Source organism: Trypanosoma rangeli (genome assembly GCF_003719475.1).
Source record: "Trypanosoma rangeli strain AM80 chromosome Unknown Tra_15.4_contig_00081, whole genome shotgun sequence".
Lineage (NCBI taxonomy): Eukaryota > Euglenozoa > Kinetoplastea > Trypanosomatida > Trypanosomatidae > Trypanosoma > Trypanosoma rangeli.
In genome coordinates, this window is record NW_021705825.1 from 42,365 (window position 1) to 60,100 (window position 17,736).

Below are 17,736 nucleotides of genomic sequence, written 5' to 3' on the forward strand. Positions count from 1 at the left end.
GCTTCTGCTGCTGTTGCTGAGGCCTGCGGGCGTTGCCCCTCTGCGCGCCGCCGCGCTGGGCAGCACCCTTCTGGCCGGGAGCGCCGCGAGCGCCCCTTTGCTGCAGAGCGCCCTTTGCTGCGCCGCGAGCGCCAGGACCCTTCAGGTTCGTCACCTTCTTCGCGCGAGGCTTCTTGCCAGTCTTGATGTTGATCATGCCCTTCGCAATCGCAAGGTGGTTGATCGCGTGGTCAGACGCAGCCTGGCAGCGAAGATAACCAGCAATGCAGAAGGTCGTCGTCGTACCGTTGATCACACCGTTGGCATCCACATTCGCGATGGCAATCTGCACGGCGGAGTGGTCATACGACGTGATGAGGTTATTGGTCGCGTGGCACTTGCGCGGAATGTACAAGTCCACGTTCACGCCCTCCTCGTTGAGCGTACCGATCGTCGTCATTTGTGAGAAGCGTGCAAGCAAAAAACGTAATACCCTTGCGGGAAAAGCATGAGGCAAACAGAAACAAAAATATATGAGTGAAATGCATGAGGCTGAACCAAATTTCAACGGAGGTAAAGACGACCAAAAATCTGAGAAACAAAAACGACAGGAACAAAAAAAAAAGACTTTGGAAGACTATGGAGGTGGAGGTGAAGATGTACAGAACTTCATAATGAGATTGCAGCAAGCGCGCCAGGCAAAATTCTACAAGAAAACTTCTCCGCCCCCTTAGTTTTACTCTGATGCTTTCTCCCAACCTTCGTCCTCTTGGTGCTTGGCATGTCACTTCTCATCACTGAAGGTCATTTGTTTGAGTAACGCCTCCAGGGGGTCATCGGAGTGCGCGGCTTGCGGCGCCGGTGCCGGTACGGGTGGTGGCTCCGAGAAGTAGTACTGCACAGGCGGCTGTGTGGATGGCACGTGGGGGCTGCCGTCCTCTGGCGTGAGTGGAATACCCACCACGGCGTCGCTTGCCAACGGCGCCGCTACGGCAGTCGGGCCAGAGCAAGTCTCACCGTCAATCAAGCGCAGGGCCGTAGCGAGGCCGCCCTCCGCTGTGGGTTTGTCTACCAAACCCGAATCTTCCGCCACACCGAGCAGAAGCTCCGCCCGCTCGTAGTACATCTCCATTCGCTGCCGAATTTGATACAACAAAAAGCGCCTTTCGTAGGTGTTTTCGGTGGGCACCTCGTCGGCGACAGCGGCAATGATTTCCATGGCGGTAATATAGTTGCGCGCAGCCACGAGAGGGTTTCCGTCCGGCGTCTCCTCCTGACGTGCACGACAAATAAATTTTTTTGCCTGCTGCACTCGTGCAGCGAGTGCAGTCATATTTATTTCTTTTCCGGCTGCTACTTCAATCTTCTCTCAGGTGAAGAGAGCCTGGTCAAGTACTGAAGAGTTCCCGCTGGCGCGCCTTCGCACACATGTTTCAATTGTGTGGCAGAGAGAGAAGAAAAGGAGCATAATTTGCCAAAAAAATCCACCAACGAAAACGCTGACCACCGCAACGTCGTTGCCTGAAGTGCCGTTGAATCGGCCCTCCAGAAATGACGTGTGGCATCTACAACGCAAATCCCTGTTGAGTTTGACACAAAGTAAAAACAAGTAAATATAAGTGGCAGTCCACGACTAAACATATCAATGTAGACGCCACATATAAGCACACACGCAGGCGTGCGCACACTCAACAGCAATAACAATAAAAGGGGACTAGGAGGGAAGACATGAATTATTATTATTTTTTGTTGTTATTCCTTGAATTTTGTACATGGCAGTTTTTTTCCTCTACATTCTACATACACATGCACCCAGAAAAAGCGAGAATAAAACTGAAAGAGTTGCCGCATTTGGTGGTGCGTGCGCCTTCTCTCTTCACTTGCGTGTTTCGTTTTCCCCCCTCCCCCTTGCTGTCTTTATTGGTGTTTTTTTCTCCTTTACACTATTCATGGGCTTAACAAATATTACAGCTCGGGCTTACTAGTGCAATTTGTGACGATGAGGGTCTGCCTTGTCCACAGCAATGCGCTTTTCAATGGACTTCATTTGCTTCCATGTGTGTAGGTCCACAATCCTTGAATCGGGTTTCTCCTTCAAAAGGTTGCCGTGGGAGTTGCGCAAAGACTCAGCCTTTTTTGTACGGCGCGTCAGAGTGCCCGCCATCATCTCCCCCGCGCACGCTAATCGTCGTTCCCCACCGATGTCCCCCGCACCGTTTCCTGCCAAATTCGCCGTGTCCGGCAGTTCTGGCAACACTCCTTGATGAATGTGGTCACTTTGGTAAGTGCTCATATTGACGTAACCCTCGTTTTCAATACGTCGTGTTATCCCGCAGAAGGGCTGCTCTATCCTCTGAATTAGGATGGGGTTCGTCTCGTCTGGCATTGGGTACGGTTTGCCAGCCGCCCTCTTCTTCCCCGCAAGAAGAGCAAGCAGGGCTGCCTTGTCGTCCATCGTTCCTATGAGGTGCGCATTCGGGGATTGCTCAATGCTGCGCGGCAGCTGACTCGGGTAGGCCAGGCTCTTGTCACCATACACCCACGAGTTACAGTAGTAGTCCGTCGGGGGGCCACCCATGGTAGTCAGCTGTGATCTGCGGGAGGCAAACAAATCTTCCTTTGGCGGACGGTACCTGTCCTCAGACGGGTACCCCTTCAGCAAAAGGGATTCTTTGGAGGTGATCTTTGGCGGCAACACACTATCAGCCTTGAGTTCTTCCTCTGTTGGGGGGATAAGGAGAAAATCAGAATTAAATGCGACGGTGCGGGCACCAGCGTAAAGGGTTGGCTTGCCGCTAGCAACAGGACCGCTGTTCTGGTAATCTGTCTTGTAGACGGAGATTGGGTGAGCGCCAGTCGCCGTGGCGTGTTTCGCCAGCTCCGGGAGATAGTGATCCCTCACAAAGGCAGAGGTCACGTCATGTTCCCCGCAAGCTGTCTGCAAGAGCCCAGACATGTCCTTCATATCCCTGTTGTGCCGCACGTAGTCTGTTAGGTAGGTTGTGTCGTAGACGCCGTCCGATGAGTGGGCAAAGCGAAAGATGGGACGGTTGCGCACATCCCCGCTCACTGCGTCGCCGCCAGAAGTGCCGTCCCCGAGGCCTCTACTCTCAATGTCCCGATTGTAGTCGTAGTCGTACCGCGTCATGAAGAGGTCCAGCATGTTTGGTGGCGGGTGGGGTGGCAATTCCCGCCGCGGTTCTGTCTTAGCTACGGGCATCGTGCTTTTCTGCCGCACTTTTTCCCCTTTGCTTCTTCTTCTCCCCCTCTCTTCCTTTTTCGTATGTCTTCACTCGATTGCGGGGCGCGGCGGAGGCCGCTGCACTCCACCCCCTTCCTCTCTTATCTCCCCAAAGACACAAGCACAAATAAAAACAAAATTCACATAAATAAATCACCAACTGAGACATTTCATTACGGAATCACCCCCGCAGGCACTTCCTCAATACTTTTTCAAATCTATCCCGCCCCTCTTCATGTCCTTCCACGTCCCCCGCACGGTGCGTCGTATCCAACAGAGCAGTCGCCCACGACGAGACGACCCCCCCCCCGCCCAACTTTCCGCCGAAAGTGTCATGCTCACCGACATTCACCAGTTTCGTTTTCAACCAACAGCTGAACGATGCGGTGCACTCGCATAGGCCGTCCTTCTCCCGCATGCTGAGAGGCGCTTAGGCACACGTGTGCATCGGCACTGCAATCAGTAGTATTGCTAGCAAAAAAACTCTTGTGTCTTTGCAGGAGGTCAACAGCCTCCAGCATGCGTCGTTGCGAATCCGTCCCGTAGTATTCAACAAACGCAAGGGGTTGTTGCCGCTGATCCTCCTCAGAGAACAGCTGCATTTTCCAGTACGCCACAGCCTTCAAAAAAGAAGTCAAAAATAATGACTGCGGAGCAATCTCCCCGTCTGACATGGTTGATTCATTGCCTCCCCATCGCCCCTCCGATGCCGCTTGCGCCGCTTCCTCCTCCAACAATACAAACGGATGCTTGTCGCCATCACCTGCATCGGAACCAGCAAAGCTGCGATCAAAGTTAGAAATACCCTCAAATTTACCGTCGCACTGCACTGGTGGTAAGGAAGTTGATTTATCGGTATCTGGTGAGTGAATCTCCCTCTTTACTTGATCATCAAGCTTTGGGGCAGATATCTTAGCGAACAGAGACATAAGCTTGTCTTTTCCTTCAACGCCGCTCAGCACGGTCTCCTCTTGATCTCCATCCAGCCGCAGGAGAAGGCGGCCCATATGAACACCAAGTACCGTCGCCACCCGTCCCTCGAAAGACGTCCCGCTCATCCCCACGAGGTGGTCACCATGTAATACGCCGAACGGTTCGAGAGTACCTGCAGTGACGTCGTAATTTGTGGCAACGTCAGAGGCCGCAGTGCAATTTTGTTTGCTGCCATGAGGCAGGAGTGAAGGCTCACGTGAAACTGCGCCACCATCCGTTGGGTTAACCTCCGAAACACGTTGCCACTTGCGGGGGGTGAAAGGTAGTGGTGGTGAAGCAAGTGAGTCACCGCCGGAAGTAAACTGGAGAGAGGCTTCGCTAACCCATTGAATATGCTGCCAGAAACTTTTCCAATTCTCCTCTCCCACCGCGTCTGCAATAGGTAAAACAGGGGCAGTGACAGCGTCTGGCGTCTGTGTCGTTTGCACCCACTCGCAGAGCCCATACAGCTCACACAGCTGGCGCTCGCCATGGCAAGAGCAGAGGGGCTTAATACACGAAAACGCGTTAGCCTCCTCCCCGCAGGCTGGGCCAGTGTTACCGGTCGCAACTTCCACGGAAAACACCCTCAACCACGGCACTCCCCATGCCGCACCTACAAACTGCACATAAGCTTTCCACGCAGACAAATAGTAGACTCTGTCTGTAGAGACATTATAAACCTGGCGTAGCGGGGTCTGCTCCAAGTGAGGGCAAGTCATAGCATCTTCTCTAAGCGGTAGTTTGAAGGAAGGGGTGTCTCTGTTTGCGTCGCCATCTGCCTTTCTAAGGCAGTCGTAGTACTCGTAAAGCTTCATCAAGGAAAGCTGTAGTGCCGGCAGGCAACGGTACATGCAGACACCCCCTTCTGAAACCACCCTCGGCATAGGTAGCAAGAGCACATCTCCGTTCTCACTGTAACCTAGAACAATCACAGTGTGAAGGCTCTCCAAATCCCCAACAGCGATTTCAGTACATGGGGAAACAATTGGCAAATTCGCCTTGTCACCGGTGTAAATTTCTCTCAACATAAGCAGGGTGCCGTGTACGGGTGGCACAGTACTGCCCAAGTCATGCACACACGATGCGTTACGGTCACACTCCGTCCCTCCTGCCTTGACAATCTCCTTCGGAACGCCGTCCTCAATGGGCACACCGTCCCCGTCCTCACTGCATGTGTATATGCTGGCACTGCTCACGTAGCTAGCACTGCACTCAGACTCGGTAAACTCCTCCACCACATCATCATCGTCATTCCCACTCTGTATAATTTCATTACTTCTTCCACATATCTTCCACGTCGGCTGTAGACGATAGGACACACCCAACAAATCTTTCAGAAGAATCTCTGCCGTTTCCATGTCATAACCGGCAAAAGCCATATTGGTCCACGTCAACATCTCTTGTCGCTTCCTACGCCCGTTGTGAGTGAAAACTGCAAGACAAAAGAATAAAAGAGTAAGAAGCAGGCGCAGATACGCGTCACCCATACACACATCGCATGCCCGACTGACCTGCTCTTTTTTTTTCTGTGTTTCAGTCCGTTTGTTTGTTTCTCCCGTTTCTCGCGGTCGCTGCGGGTTTGATCGGAAGAGGTACAGCGCCTCCTCCTTTACGTTTTCACTACCCCCATTTTTCCGCGCGGTGCAAGACCGTTCGACGCCCGTACAAACGATGGTACAGCAGGCGAGGGGGACAAACCCCAATGAAGCTTCAAGAACACAAAGAGAAGAGAGTTGAGGAATGGCAAGGCACACCACCACCAGCACCGGTGCCGCAAGGTGCTGCTGCCCGGCACCCACCCAACCCGCGCATCATACCCAAACATCAGTTCAATGTACAAATATATATATATATATATATATATATATAACTAAAAAAAATTACGTGGTACACTGCAGCGGCCGCCCCCGACCAGGCCCCATGATGTGATCAGAAAGGAAAAAAAAGGTACAGAAGGAGCATGTCGTGGTGGTATAAAAGAAAAATGTACAACGCATACCCCGGGGGCCGCGGGTTGGCTCACAGAGCCCATTTCGCCTAGCACAGATAAAAGAAACAAAATAGTCTCAAGTGCGGAAAGAAACCGAAACACAAGAGTGAAAAAGAGCAAGGGAAAAAAAGATAAACAGAGAGAGTCAGCGACTGTGTGTGTATATATATATATATAGTCGGGAAACAATTCAACAACCAAACACCAAAATAAAACAGCGGAATGAAGAACAAAATATTCATGTACTTAGCCTCCCAACCGCTTTATACCGCGTGAGCTCTGCAAGCGAGGTGTCGGAAGTGCAAGTTCCCTCCTCCTCCTCATCCGCCTCCAATAAGACGGCCGATCGCGCACATACCCGCCAAAAGTCGCGTCTACTGATAAGATGAACCGCGGGTTGCACAAACAAAAAACAAAACAAAAAAGAACGCTGCAAGTGGAGAGAACCAAAAACCTTGTTTTTCACATTCTCGATAACACCGGAAATACCACCACGTTCCTGTAAGGCAGAAAGAAGTAAAATCGAACAAAAAGTAATCCCATAACTCCGCCTATATCACCTTCATGGGCCAAACAAAAAAAGAAAAATGGGCCTCCACATGAAGAGAGTATGGCATTACCCCAGCAAGACACAGCTGTAGCTGCCTATTTCTCCCACAATTGTGCTTACATACAAGAGCATCCACTCTTCATCCTGCACTTCTTCTTTCACGCCGTACTCGGTCCACTCCACCACAATTAGGGAGAAGCAAAAGCGACGGAAACATCATGATCTCGCCTGACAGTGCTGCGATCCCGGCGAGTTTCCGCCGCCGGGTGCGTTCAAGCTGCTGTTGTTTGTATTGTTGCTGGAATATCCTGAGAGGGGAAGATATGCGATCGGAACCGGCGAGAGCTTTGATGCTGAAGCCAGCGGTGAAGAGCCGCAACTCTCCGTCTCACGTGGAGCGCTGCGCAGGCACTGATTCATATGGACGTCCTGTACCACACCTCGACGTAAAAACTCGTTTGCCTTTTGCCTGAACACCTGCCTATTTACCCGATTCCACGGCAGCAGGGGCTTAGACATGGAACTAAACTCATAAACAGGGATAGAAAGGCCTCCCAGGTGTGAGGCGTAGATGTGCTTGTCCTCTGGCGGGGTGTGGTTGACGACAACGCGGTGGAACAAGTCGAGTCCCTCGTGTGCACTGCCCTTGGCAAACCGGGGGTGGAGATGTTTTTTTCCGTTCGGCAAACTCCCGTGCGCCTCAACAACAGCGGTGCGTGGCGGCGGAGACTTGTTGGCTGACTCCTCCTCTTCACGCGCCATATCGATCAGGTAGGATCGAAGATCAAGGATGTACTTGTCGTCCGACTCAGATGGGTACAACGCGTGTTCGAACTGAACAGCGTGCTGCAGCTGTGAACGTCGTGTGAGCTTTCGATTCTGCAATTTCGTCGCCATCGCCTGCAACGCCACCGTGGCAGCGGTTGACGATGTTAATGCTACAGAAGAAGAGGAAGAAGTTGGTGTCTTTATCTCACTGGCCGAATTCTGGCGAGTAAATTCCAACGCCTCCTCGGCCATGCAGCTTAGTTTATGCTGCTGCTGCACATTATAAAACGTGGCACGGTCGTAGACACGCTGGATCACGTGATCCTCCACGTAGTTCCGCAACGCCTCCACGTGCGTGGTGTCCAGCACAGCAAAGTCAGCAAGTGGAGACTTGCTGCAGTAGTCACGTTGGACAGATAGAAGAATGTGCTTCGGATCGCGAAAGCGGCTCATTGCGGAGGCAGTGTACGTGTTGAAGACATGATGGTCGAGGCTTGTGTCGGGCTCCCAGAGGTAGCCCTCGCACGCGCCAATGTACCTCGTGTTATTCCGCAGGTGGTAGGCGCAGTCCAGGCTTGCCATGAAGCATGCATCGAAGGTAATCGCTTCGAACTTCTTGTTTCCAAATATGGCTGCTAGTTCGTGGCACTGCACTCCCACCTTGTCCTCCTCAAGCTCCAGGTAGTCCCCCATGCCGTGGCCCCCGTAGACAAAATAGCTGCGGCCAGGGTCGTACCAACGGTGCAGAAAACGCTCCAGCATGTCCTGAGAGTACCCCACAATATTTTCATAGTTCTTCAACGTATACTCCTGCCCGTCAATGCGGGCCTCAAAGCTGCCACCCTGGCTGTTGAAGGCAAGGATGGAGAGGTCTGTGACACCCTTCACCTTCTTCATTTGCAGAAACTTCCAAAACGGCCATGCCGTTACATCATTAATGGAGCTAAAAAGTACAATCAGTCGATTGCATCGCCGTGAGGCCTTCGCAGACATTTGCCCGGCTCTATCTACCTGATATATATATATATATATATCACACTCTCTGTTGTTGTTAGTTTTTCTTTCTCTCGCTTTGTTTTTGGAGTGCGAGCGGTTTCGCCCGTCTTTTGGCCCACTCCTTCCTCTGCAATTTCAGTAGAACACCGGTGGGTAACTAATGGATTTCCTCCTTCCGCCTCCTTAGCCAAGTTCAGGCGTCACCGCCTGGTTTCCTCCGTTTCCCCCCTTATCCTCTCTGTTTATAATTTTCCCTCGTTTTTTTCTCTACTTCTTCTTGCGTTTTTGCCTGTGTTTTTTTTTTGCCCTTTATTTTTGTCGCCGCAGCCTCTCTCCGCCCGGCCTCTGCGTGTCCCCTGCCGCTTAAAACGACGGACCGCCTCTGCTCCTTCGCCTCTAAACCTCCGCACACAGCACTGCTCGGCGCGGTATGCGCCTCCCTTTCGCTTTCGGCTCCCCTCCCTCTCTCCTCTGATCGGTGTAGGCCCGCAAACGACAACGACGACGAGGCGCTGCGGATGGGGGTGGCCCGCTGATTAGTTCACAAACAATAATTAATTCGGCTCTCAAAAGAACTCCTGTCGCTGCTGAAAGCAGCACTGACGTTGAGGCCGCCGCTCGTGTGTCTATATATATATATATATATAACCACGGAGGAAAGCCGAGGCGGAGGCTGCTGCACCAGCTTCCCCTTCCCTCCTCGTACTTGCGCGAATGCCCCGTCGCCCTCGTTCGCCCTCACACATATTATTTTAGAAGAAAAGGGAGACAAGAAAAAAAAAAAGCTCAGTGACAAACGCAGTAAGAAGACCGCGTGTTGACTCGATACGGTGGTCATCGACACCCTCACACGCCTCCCACACACACGACTCCGTTATTGGGAGAAGACAGGAGAGAGAGGGAATGAAAAAAAGGAAAAAAAAAAACGACGGTAGCAAAGACCTGCACTGGCAATAAAAGGCCCAAGAACAAACTTTGGCCGGGTGAAACACAACTCACTTCATCCATGCGGATGGATACGCAAACTCCTTCTTCCATACACACACACACACCGTCTAATCCTCATCTAATGTCATGTATTTCCATCTATTTCTCTTTCCTGCTGTTGTTGTCACGGTATTCTTTCACCGTCAAGCTTCTCCTTGCCGTCTACGCCGAGAGACTACGGCACTGCGAGTAGTACACCCGCTTCTCCATAGCCCGTATCGCCTGTCGCATGAGATTCACTTCACTATTCACACCGTCGAGGTCCAGTCGGTGTCGCTCCTCGAGGCGCTTCTCTCGCTGCTTTGCACGCTTCAGATCACCTCGCACCTGTTCAATCTCCGCCTCACGTGCGGTAAGCAGAGCGGCAAGCTGCTCTTTTTCCGCCGTTGTAACTGCCCGGCATTCCCCAAGCTCATGCCGAAGTCGCCGCAGGATGGTGTCAGCGTTGTCGCCCACACGTCGCTGCATTAGCTGCAGATCCGCAGCGTATCGCCGGCGATCATTCTCCGCGACGGCCAGGGCTTCATCAAGAGATATGCGAAGCTTCTCTATTGTCCCACGCAACTCCTGTTGTTCAACCCGCATATCGTGGCGGCTGTGAATGAGATCGGCCAGGCTCTTCTGGTGCAGCGCATGCAGGTGGTCGATTGTGGCGATGTACCGTGCCACATCCTCCGCATGCTGACGTGTGCGCTCACGTTCTTCGCGCAAGCGCTTTGTTCGCTCTAATTCATACGTGGCACGCTGAGCATCCAGCTGCTCCTGAAGCATCTGCACCTCTTCACTGAGTGCGGTGACAAGAGTTGAGGACGGTGGGGGCTGTAACGCCGCCTGAACAGCGGCAGCCGCCGCAACGTTCAACCCGTCTTCTCCCGCAGCTGAGGACGGGTGAAGCACTGCCTGCCGGAGGCTCATCGTCCCATTCTCTCTAGTCCTGTCAGCTGATTTATTGCTATTACGGTGGAACGGCAAGTTTAGCCTCGACTTGCCAGTAACAGGGGTTGAGGATGGCCTTACGTCCCCACCATGAGGCCGGCGACGCCCATCCGCCTTCGCAGCGTCCTCCGAAGCGCCCGCCGTAAATGCTCCCTTCGCCTCTTGATGCAGGCAAATAAGCGATGTAAGTCTCATCCGTTCATCTTCTACCTGTGCATGTAGTACGGTGTTCTCATGTAGTAACCGATTCGCCCGCTCCCGCTCCTCTTGGAGCATCAGACGGGCCTCTGAGAGGTCCTGCTGTAGTTTGACAATTTCCTGGTCATGCTTGGCCAACTCGCGGCGCAGACGCTGCGTCTCCGCCCGTTCAGGCTTGACGCAATCCTCAATGCGTTGCACCAATGCCAGCTTCTCCGCATCGTGCCCGCGGATGGTGCGAAGAAGCATACGCACATAGTCGTCGCCGATTACGGCACCCTCGCACGGCTGAGACACGGGCGATGCCACGATGACAGAACTCCCAGCGACGCCCACCGTCATGCATGGGGGGGACGCCGCAGCCAACAATGGAGAGCGATAATTGTCCTGCATGAAAGCAGAGCAGAAATCCACACCTTCTGACCAGAAGCAGAGGGCGGCCCAATACCGGCAAAAAAAAAAAGAGAAAGATGGTAACAGATAGACTTTCATCACAGTTCTCCCTTGTGAAGCCAATGTGTGGCTTCTCCCGTCTTCATGCTGGCTCTGCCTCGCAGCGCTTTAACCCCCAAGGAAAAAGCGGAAAATGCACCTCTGGCGGCGAGTAACAAAGAACACAAAAAAAAAAAAGAAACAGCATTGCTTTTTGTTTTGTTTTTCGTTGTTGTTTGTCTGTTTGTCTGTTTGTTTCTCCTCCGTCTGTTTTTTTGACCCAAAATATATTCACCACCGCTCTGTGTCACCTGTGAAAGCATATTATTTTTTTTTTCTTTTTATTTTCCCCCGTTTGTTTCTCTGTCTTGTCTTGTTTCGCCAGTTGTTCGCACCCTTTTTGATTCGTACATTCATCGCCTACGGCGCATCCCCGCAGACGTCGATGTACCCATGACGGTCAGCATCATACGGCTCCACCAGAAACCGCGCAAATCGCTGCAGTGCAGGGATTCCACGCACCTCATCGCTCAGCAGCGGCATCCGCACCACGTGGAAGTCCTCGTAGAGAGCGTCAATTTGTGCCAAATACTTTGCCTGTATCTTCTGTCGAGACATACACATACGACAGGCTGGCTCGCTCGACGGCTTCAGAACAAGCTGATTCACCACAATGCTATCACAGCTGATGTCGTACTTCATCAGCTCCTGCACCAAGCGCTCTGTCTCGTAGACGCTAAGAAATTCCGGGATGCAGACACACACAAAGGCCGTCTTTTCAGCGTCCGTAAACTGCCGCTGCACCTCCTGCACACTTTCCCGCCACTTGTTAACGGCAGGCATCAGCGACGACACGTCTCCAAGGCTGGTTGAAGCAGACAAAAGCGTGGACGCGGCACGGATCAAGGATTCCAGCCCCTCTAGCGACAACAGCTTCTCGATTGTCGAGTTTACGGTGTGTGGCAGAGCAAGAAGCCGCAGTGTGTGACCCGTCGGCGCGGTATCAAAAATAACAATGTCATAAGAAAGTTGCTGAACCCCACGCAAAATTTCCGCAAACACGGAGAGCTCGTCTATTCCAGGTAGCGTGCCCGCCGCCTCCTTTAGAATACTTCCCAGCACAACGAATGGCGATGGCGCGTTCGTACCCGTTGAAGCGTCAACCGCAGCACTGTGCATGGCGCCAAACCCCGTGTGTATGAGATTTGTAGGGTCCACTTCCATCGCAAAGAGTGTCTCTTCCATGCCCTTCACGGGCGTCGGCGTATTAGCAAACTTCTGACTGAAGGCATCACTAAGATTGTGCGCGGGATCAGTGGAAATAAGTAGCACCCGACGCGGGCGTGTCGTATTCGTCGCCTCATCGTAAATTGGCGTTGAGGCAAAAAGGGTTGCCACGGCGCAAGAGGTGGTCGTTTTGCCCACACCGCCTTTGCCGCCCACAAAGATCCATTGGAGTTTTGACTGCAACAGCCCCTGCAACGTCGGCTCAAGGGACATGGCGTGAACAGAGGCAGAAACACAGCGAGGGACCCACACGCACAGAGAAGGGGACCCCCTCACACTTTTAGGGCACAACAGACACGTTAACACGACCTCGCGGGGTGCAGCCAAGAGACAAGAACACAGCAGGAGGGAAAAAGAGAGAGAAAAAAGACGGAGTGGCGCCTTCACTGCAGATGACGATGCAAAACCAAAAAATGGAAGGAAGGGGACGAATCAACAACAAACAACATTTTAGCGTAATTTATTCTTTTTTTTTTTTTGCAGGCAGCGTGAAATCCTTTCAGGCGCATTGACCCCCTCTTCAGCTCGAAACTCGCCGCAGGGTCACCGCAGCGACAAACGAAGCCCCGCCCGCACCAACTCCAACCTGCGAGCTGTAACGTGGAGCGCCCCAACACTCTCACCAAGAGACAGAGATACCAATAAAAAAAAAAACAGAGGAAAGGCGGCACCCTATACACATCGACAAACCACCAAGCCCAACCGAAAGAGGAAGAAGAAGAAAAAGCAACTTTGCCACTCCACCAATCATTCATCTACCGCATGCGAATCCCCACCTCCGGAAAAAACAAACAAACAAACAATTACCTCCCTTCTGGCCCAACTCCTCACAGCAAACCCCATTAGTCTCTCCCCCGCTTGCTGTCAGTGTTCTCGTAAAGAATTTCGGCGACAGAGGCATCCAGCAAATTTTGTGTTGGAACGCGCCCTTCACAACCCACCCTGCTGCTTCATACGGATCTTGGCTGCTCTAACTGGACCAAGGCGCCTCCATGCTCAGTCCCCCCATTCGCGTCATGAACACTGACACCGAATACGTCATTCAGTGCGCGGCGTCGCTCCCAAGCTCTAGAAAGACTATCTTTTTCCTTGAAGAGTTCCTCGTTGACAAGCGCGTCGCAGAGCCGCAGGTCCAGCGGGACGGCGTAAATGGCATGCAGAGTTTCCAAATTGTGAACGTACTTTTTGTTATCGCAAACGATTCCAAGAAAAGTTTTCCTCCACAAGTCTGCATTCCCGGTGGGAGGAGGGAACTGCGACGTTTCTGTACTGGTCGGGTCGTTCTGCACACACTCCAGTTGAGTGTGCTGGACCTTCAGAAGAAAGCGGCACACAAAAAACACAAAAAGAACAAGTAAAATGAGGAGTACAAGCGCCACCGCCACTATAGCCACTACACGAGAAGGCACCTCCACCCCCCGCAGCTCCACGTCCACGTAAATGTTCGGACGCACCTCGTGCATACTAGGCAGTGGTCCAAACGCAAGACGGAAAAATGCAGTCACAAAGGTCGACCCAATCCACTGCGCTTCCCTCGTTGCCCCCTTTGCCTACGTGTATGCCCTAACAGCAGCGAATCCAGCCAACAAGGAGAACAAAAAAAAAGGGGGGGGGAGGGGAAGCAGAAAGAAACAAATAAAAACGAGAAATAAGGCAAAAAGTATCAACATCACACGCGCTCGACGCGCAAAGATAACGCAAGCCACCACCTCAAACTCCAACGCATCGCTGACAGCAGCCACCAGCCGTCTACCGCCACTACACAGAAAGAAAGGCATATGTTCCACTTGTTTGCTTGCTGCGGAAAGGTTAGAAAGTACAGCACACACTGCGGAGCTACCAGTTTTTCTTTTTTATTGTTATTACGTTTGTGTCATGCAGTTTCTCCACACACACACGCGGGCCTGTAAACCGCACATGCGCAATTACTTCGCCTAGTCAAAATAAATAAAACAGTCGATGAATTACTGTAACGCTTCAATAATAATAAGCGGAATGGAAGTACAATGTGGCTTTCATTCTATCGTCCGTATGGCCGCAGATGTAAGCATTAGGGCAGTACCAAACAAAAATAAAAAGCCATGTCCGCTCCCTCATCGCCTACGCTTCCTTGAGTGCCGACGGCGGATGGAGCCACGGAAGGGCGCTTCTGCAGATGCAAAACCGCCTCAAGGAAAACGAGTAATTTCCTTTTTTTTTCCTTTTGAGGCTCGTTCGCGACACCGCGGAGGCCCCCAGACCTGCGCCCCAAAACGACCCCTCACCACCGGGAGGATCCGCGTAACTGAGCGCACAATCGCCCTCGCCGCCGGACGTGGGGCTCCACCGGCACACCTCCCACACGCATAGCGCACACAGTTCCCCCACGCACCCAACGACAGACCAGGGCACCACATCCGTCGGGTATTCCGCACTGCACCGTCAGAGGCACAAGTACGTTCCTGCGGACGCATCCCCGCCGCCCACGCGCGCCTCTCTTGAGCCCCTCAATGCTGCCTGCAGACCAACTCTCTCGGCTGGCCTCATTTTGGCTCCTTTGTGCCCTCTCCCCACACCACTACGCAGAAGCATCCGAATGCCCGTGCCGCGTGGACCGTTGCAAAAAGGCCCAGGTGACTGTTATGCCTTGGCCTTGGCCGTGCAACGCGTTCACCATCCGCCACAGGAAGCGCACCGACTGCGTGATCTCTCAGACATGCACCAATCAATGGGCAAACGTCAAGTGAAGACGCTGTTGGGCCAGCTCACCGGCAAAACCGCTTTGAAAGCCCTTCAGCGACGGCTACCCGCCTCACTCCGGAAAGTGTGGGGAGCGCTGTGGGCAACGTGTGACACACGCATCCGCACACAAATGTTTTTGCCCTTTCAAAACACCATGCCTTGCGGCAGACTGCACATCATAAAAAATGCAAAACAAAAAAGTATTCTTAAAGTGTTTACATTTGCCAAACACGTTTCTCAACACGCCACCCTCTTTCCGGAAGTTCTAAAATGAACACAATACAAAAAACAAAAACAACAAAAAAGGACGTGAATGGAGTCAACCACCAAAAAAAAAAAAAAGAACCATCGAAGCAAACACTCCTCACCAAGGCAACGGTGGTAGTGCAAGGCAGCGTCCGTCTCCTCTCTCCCTCCCTACACTAGCACACATACACGTACACGCAAACTCATTGCTCCTCCCGCAAACGTCCCCTCTCAGTGAAAACTACCCTTCCCTTCCTTCCGCGCCATCTTCTCAGTGGCCGTTTTCCACCCGCTCACACTCGGCCACCGGCCTCCTCGAGAAGCTTGCTGATGCGCTTTAAGTTGTGTTTTTTTGCCACGTAAAGTGGCGTCCTCCCTTCCTTGTCGGTGAGGTTCACATCCGCCCCAGCCGCGATCAGCGCCTTTGTGATATCAACATGGTCCATGTCGTCGCCTCCGAGCTCCAACACTTCCAGCAGCCCTGTCCACCCAAAATCATTCACCTGATCCACATTGACGCCTGCCTTTATCAACAGATTTACCATCTCTACGTGACCGCGCTCACACGCCGGAATCAGTGCTGAGCCGCCGTAACGATTACGCAGCGTCAAGTCCGGCTTGGCATACTTCAGCATATACTTCATGATCTCCACACGTCCCTCCGCACCAGCAAGAAGAAACGGTGTGTCATGCAGATCATCCAAAAGGTTTATGTCAGCACCTGCCTCCAACAGAACGCGTGCCCCATCCACATAGTTGTCCCATACACAGAGATGCAACGGGGTGCGATTGCGCTCACCACGCGTGTTGACATCCCTTTTGGCCGCTATAAGACGTCGCAAGAGTGTCAGGTCCTTTGTTGCCACAGCTCTGAAGAAATCCGCCTCAGCCACACCCTGCCGCATATTGGCTTGTGTAAATATACGTCTGTATATCCGCCCTGATACAAATACTGGTCGGTGTCCAATGAATCACGTCGTATCCGACAGAAAACGCGTGCAACGAGTAACAGAAGTCAAAAAAAAAAAGAGAAAAACCCGCTACAGTGAAAAAAAGAACAAGAAGATGAGGAGCCGTACCTCATAGTAGGAGACAACTTGCAGTGAGGTCAGCAAGTGGTCAGAGCCAGGATTGGTACTGGACTACATACATGCACGCGTGTGTCTGTAAAGGTACCTTTCCGCCGAAATCCTTCACCCACTCAGAGTTTTTGGCGACTTTTTCTTCCCGTCTTCCGGAGGCGAAGACGCAAACTCATTTCATCACGGTGGCATTTGCAGCAGAAACCACACGCATGCCAGCGAAGCAAAAAAAAAACACAAAACGCAACGCACAAGGCACAAGGCACAAGGCACCACTCACTCCAACCGGCAGCGGGAAGACAGACCAGCAACAAGGGAATTTAAAAAGTTCATTGGGCGTCGCCACGCCAGCTAAAAAGAAAAAAAAAGCAAACCTCCCCCTGCCGGCCACACAAAACAAACTGCAACGGGGAGGCGGGCGGTGCCCCCCACAAGAAGAAGAAATTGACAACAAAACGGAGGCAAAGGGAGGATGGAAAAGGAGCAGAGAAACAAAAAAAGGACATGACAAAAAGCAAAAAAGCTCGAGATCGAGCTTTTTAAAAAATCCAGACAAAAGCCAATAAATAATGAAAGAGACGCCGCCAAGGTACTCCGGGCGAATGTTCAGCCTTGCGGGCCCGTCGAGCATCCACACTACCCCCCAATCCACGGAGAGATGCATCAGTGTCTCCTCGAGCAATACAGCCCAGGGCACACATCACTGACTGGCTCCATCAACTAGACTCTGGAACGGCGCCACTCGGCGAGAGGCAAACATAGATAACGCGTCAGTGAACATTTGACAGCAAACACCTTATAACCAAAAACCAGCACTGTAAGCAGTGGCATAAAAACGCAACTCTTTCCACGGCACAATACGCCACCGCGACGCGGTGGCCTCCCACGCATCGCGAAGAAAACGCTTCAAGCGTATGGCCGACAGTCACAATACACTGCGCGCGAAGTTATGAGCTCCCGCAAGGTCCCCTTTGCATGCATGGGGCGCACCACAGGGACGGAGGCTGCTGCAGCAACGCCACTCTCCAGTGCCGCAACAGCAAATCCCGTTAACAAGGCACCTGCGGGCACCGCGACACGCAGCACGAGAGAAAGAATAACGTACACACTTGGTGCAAACAGCAAGGCCGAAACGGGGATTCAATCCTCCGCCTTGCTCGCCTGAGACCACACCTCCAAGCAGCCCATCAGCAGCCACCCCACCGTAGTCCCCACGCCAGTCAGCACCGCTGGGGCGTATTGACTGAGCCGTCCACCTCTTTGCCAGCATGTGCTGGCGAACGCGGGGCGAGCACTAGGGACCATCACAAACTCCGAGTCAACTCCGCAAAGGGCAAACCGGAGAAGT

At 52.6% G+C, this 17,736-nt stretch overlaps 10 protein-coding genes across 10 annotated transcripts, besides 8 other annotated features; 1 reads left to right on the forward strand and 9 right to left on the reverse strand.

The window, feature by feature from the left end:
• Window position 1: 1 nt before the first annotated feature.
• TraAM80_03213 (40S ribosomal protein S21) lies at window positions 2-439 on the reverse strand (the record flags this gene model as incomplete). Its single annotated transcript, XM_029380190.1, has 1 exon — window positions 2-439. A coding segment is annotated over one exon (438 nt), but the record flags the coding sequence as incomplete, so codon positions are not given.
• Window positions 440-763: 324 nt separating this feature from the next.
• Window positions 764-1,312, reverse strand: TraAM80_03214 (uncharacterized protein; the record flags this gene model as incomplete). Its single annotated transcript, XM_029380191.1, has 1 exon — window positions 764-1,312. One exon carries the CDS (start codon window positions 1,310-1,312, stop codon window positions 764-766), a length of 549 nt encoding a protein of 182 aa, XP_029239978.1.
• Window positions 1,313-1,960: 648 nt separating this feature from the next.
• On the reverse strand, window positions 1,961-3,199 carry TraAM80_03215 (uncharacterized protein; the record flags this gene model as incomplete). The annotated part of the gene is made up of 1 exon (XM_029380192.1): window positions 1,961-3,199. One exon carries the CDS (start codon window positions 3,197-3,199, stop codon window positions 1,961-1,963), a length of 1,239 nt encoding a protein of 412 aa, XP_029239979.1.
• A 359-nt stretch (window positions 3,200-3,558) lies between these two features.
• On the reverse strand, window positions 3,559-5,574 carry TraAM80_03216 (uncharacterized protein; the record flags this gene model as incomplete). Its single annotated transcript, XM_029380193.1, has 1 exon — window positions 3,559-5,574. One exon carries the CDS (start codon window positions 5,572-5,574, stop codon window positions 3,559-3,561), a length of 2,016 nt encoding a protein of 671 aa, XP_029239980.1.
• Window positions 5,575-6,035: 461 nt separating this feature from the next.
• Window positions 6,036-6,064: a microsatellite.
• Window positions 6,065-6,494: 430 nt separating this feature from the next.
• Window positions 6,495-6,517: a microsatellite.
• Window positions 6,518-6,951: 434 nt separating this feature from the next.
• Window positions 6,952-8,496, reverse strand: TraAM80_03217 (PUF nine target 1; the record flags this gene model as incomplete). The annotated part of the gene is made up of 1 exon (XM_029380194.1): window positions 6,952-8,496. The coding sequence occupies one exon, from the start codon at window positions 8,494-8,496 to the stop codon at window positions 6,952-6,954; it is 1,545 nt and encodes a 514-aa protein (XP_029239981.1).
• A 21-nt stretch (window positions 8,497-8,517) lies between these two features.
• Window positions 8,518-8,537: a microsatellite.
• A 589-nt stretch (window positions 8,538-9,126) lies between these two features.
• Window positions 9,127-9,146: a microsatellite.
• A 502-nt stretch (window positions 9,147-9,648) lies between these two features.
• Window positions 9,649-11,013, reverse strand: TraAM80_03218 (uncharacterized protein; the record flags this gene model as incomplete). The annotated part of the gene is made up of 1 exon (XM_029380195.1): window positions 9,649-11,013. The coding sequence occupies one exon, from the start codon at window positions 11,011-11,013 to the stop codon at window positions 9,649-9,651; it is 1,365 nt and encodes a 454-aa protein (XP_029239982.1).
• Window positions 11,014-11,259: 246 nt separating this feature from the next.
• Window positions 11,260-11,310: a microsatellite.
• Window positions 11,311-11,376: 66 nt separating this feature from the next.
• Window positions 11,377-11,400: a microsatellite.
• Window positions 11,401-11,472: 72 nt separating this feature from the next.
• Window positions 11,473-12,552, reverse strand: TraAM80_03219 (anion-transporting ATPase; the record flags this gene model as incomplete). The annotated part of the gene is made up of 1 exon (XM_029380196.1): window positions 11,473-12,552. The coding sequence occupies one exon, from the start codon at window positions 12,550-12,552 to the stop codon at window positions 11,473-11,475; it is 1,080 nt and encodes a 359-aa protein (XP_029239983.1).
• A 569-nt stretch (window positions 12,553-13,121) lies between these two features.
• Window positions 13,122-13,142: a microsatellite.
• A 147-nt stretch (window positions 13,143-13,289) lies between these two features.
• Window positions 13,290-13,802, reverse strand: TraAM80_03220 (uncharacterized protein; the record flags this gene model as incomplete). The annotated part of the gene is made up of 1 exon (XM_029380197.1): window positions 13,290-13,802. The coding sequence occupies one exon, from the start codon at window positions 13,800-13,802 to the stop codon at window positions 13,290-13,292; it is 513 nt and encodes a 170-aa protein (XP_029239984.1).
• A 1,112-nt stretch (window positions 13,803-14,914) lies between these two features.
• Window positions 14,915-15,334, forward strand: TraAM80_03221 (uncharacterized protein; the record flags this gene model as incomplete). Its single annotated transcript, XM_029380198.1, has 1 exon — window positions 14,915-15,334. One exon carries the CDS (start codon window positions 14,915-14,917, stop codon window positions 15,332-15,334), a length of 420 nt encoding a protein of 139 aa, XP_029239985.1.
• A 265-nt stretch (window positions 15,335-15,599) lies between these two features.
• TraAM80_03222 (ankyrin) lies at window positions 15,600-16,211 on the reverse strand (the record flags this gene model as incomplete). The annotated part of the gene is made up of 1 exon (XM_029380199.1): window positions 15,600-16,211. The coding sequence occupies one exon, from the start codon at window positions 16,209-16,211 to the stop codon at window positions 15,600-15,602; it is 612 nt and encodes a 203-aa protein (XP_029239986.1).
• A 401-nt stretch (window positions 16,212-16,612) lies between these two features.
• Window positions 16,613-16,661: a microsatellite.
• Window positions 16,662-17,736: the final 1,075 nt, after the last annotated feature.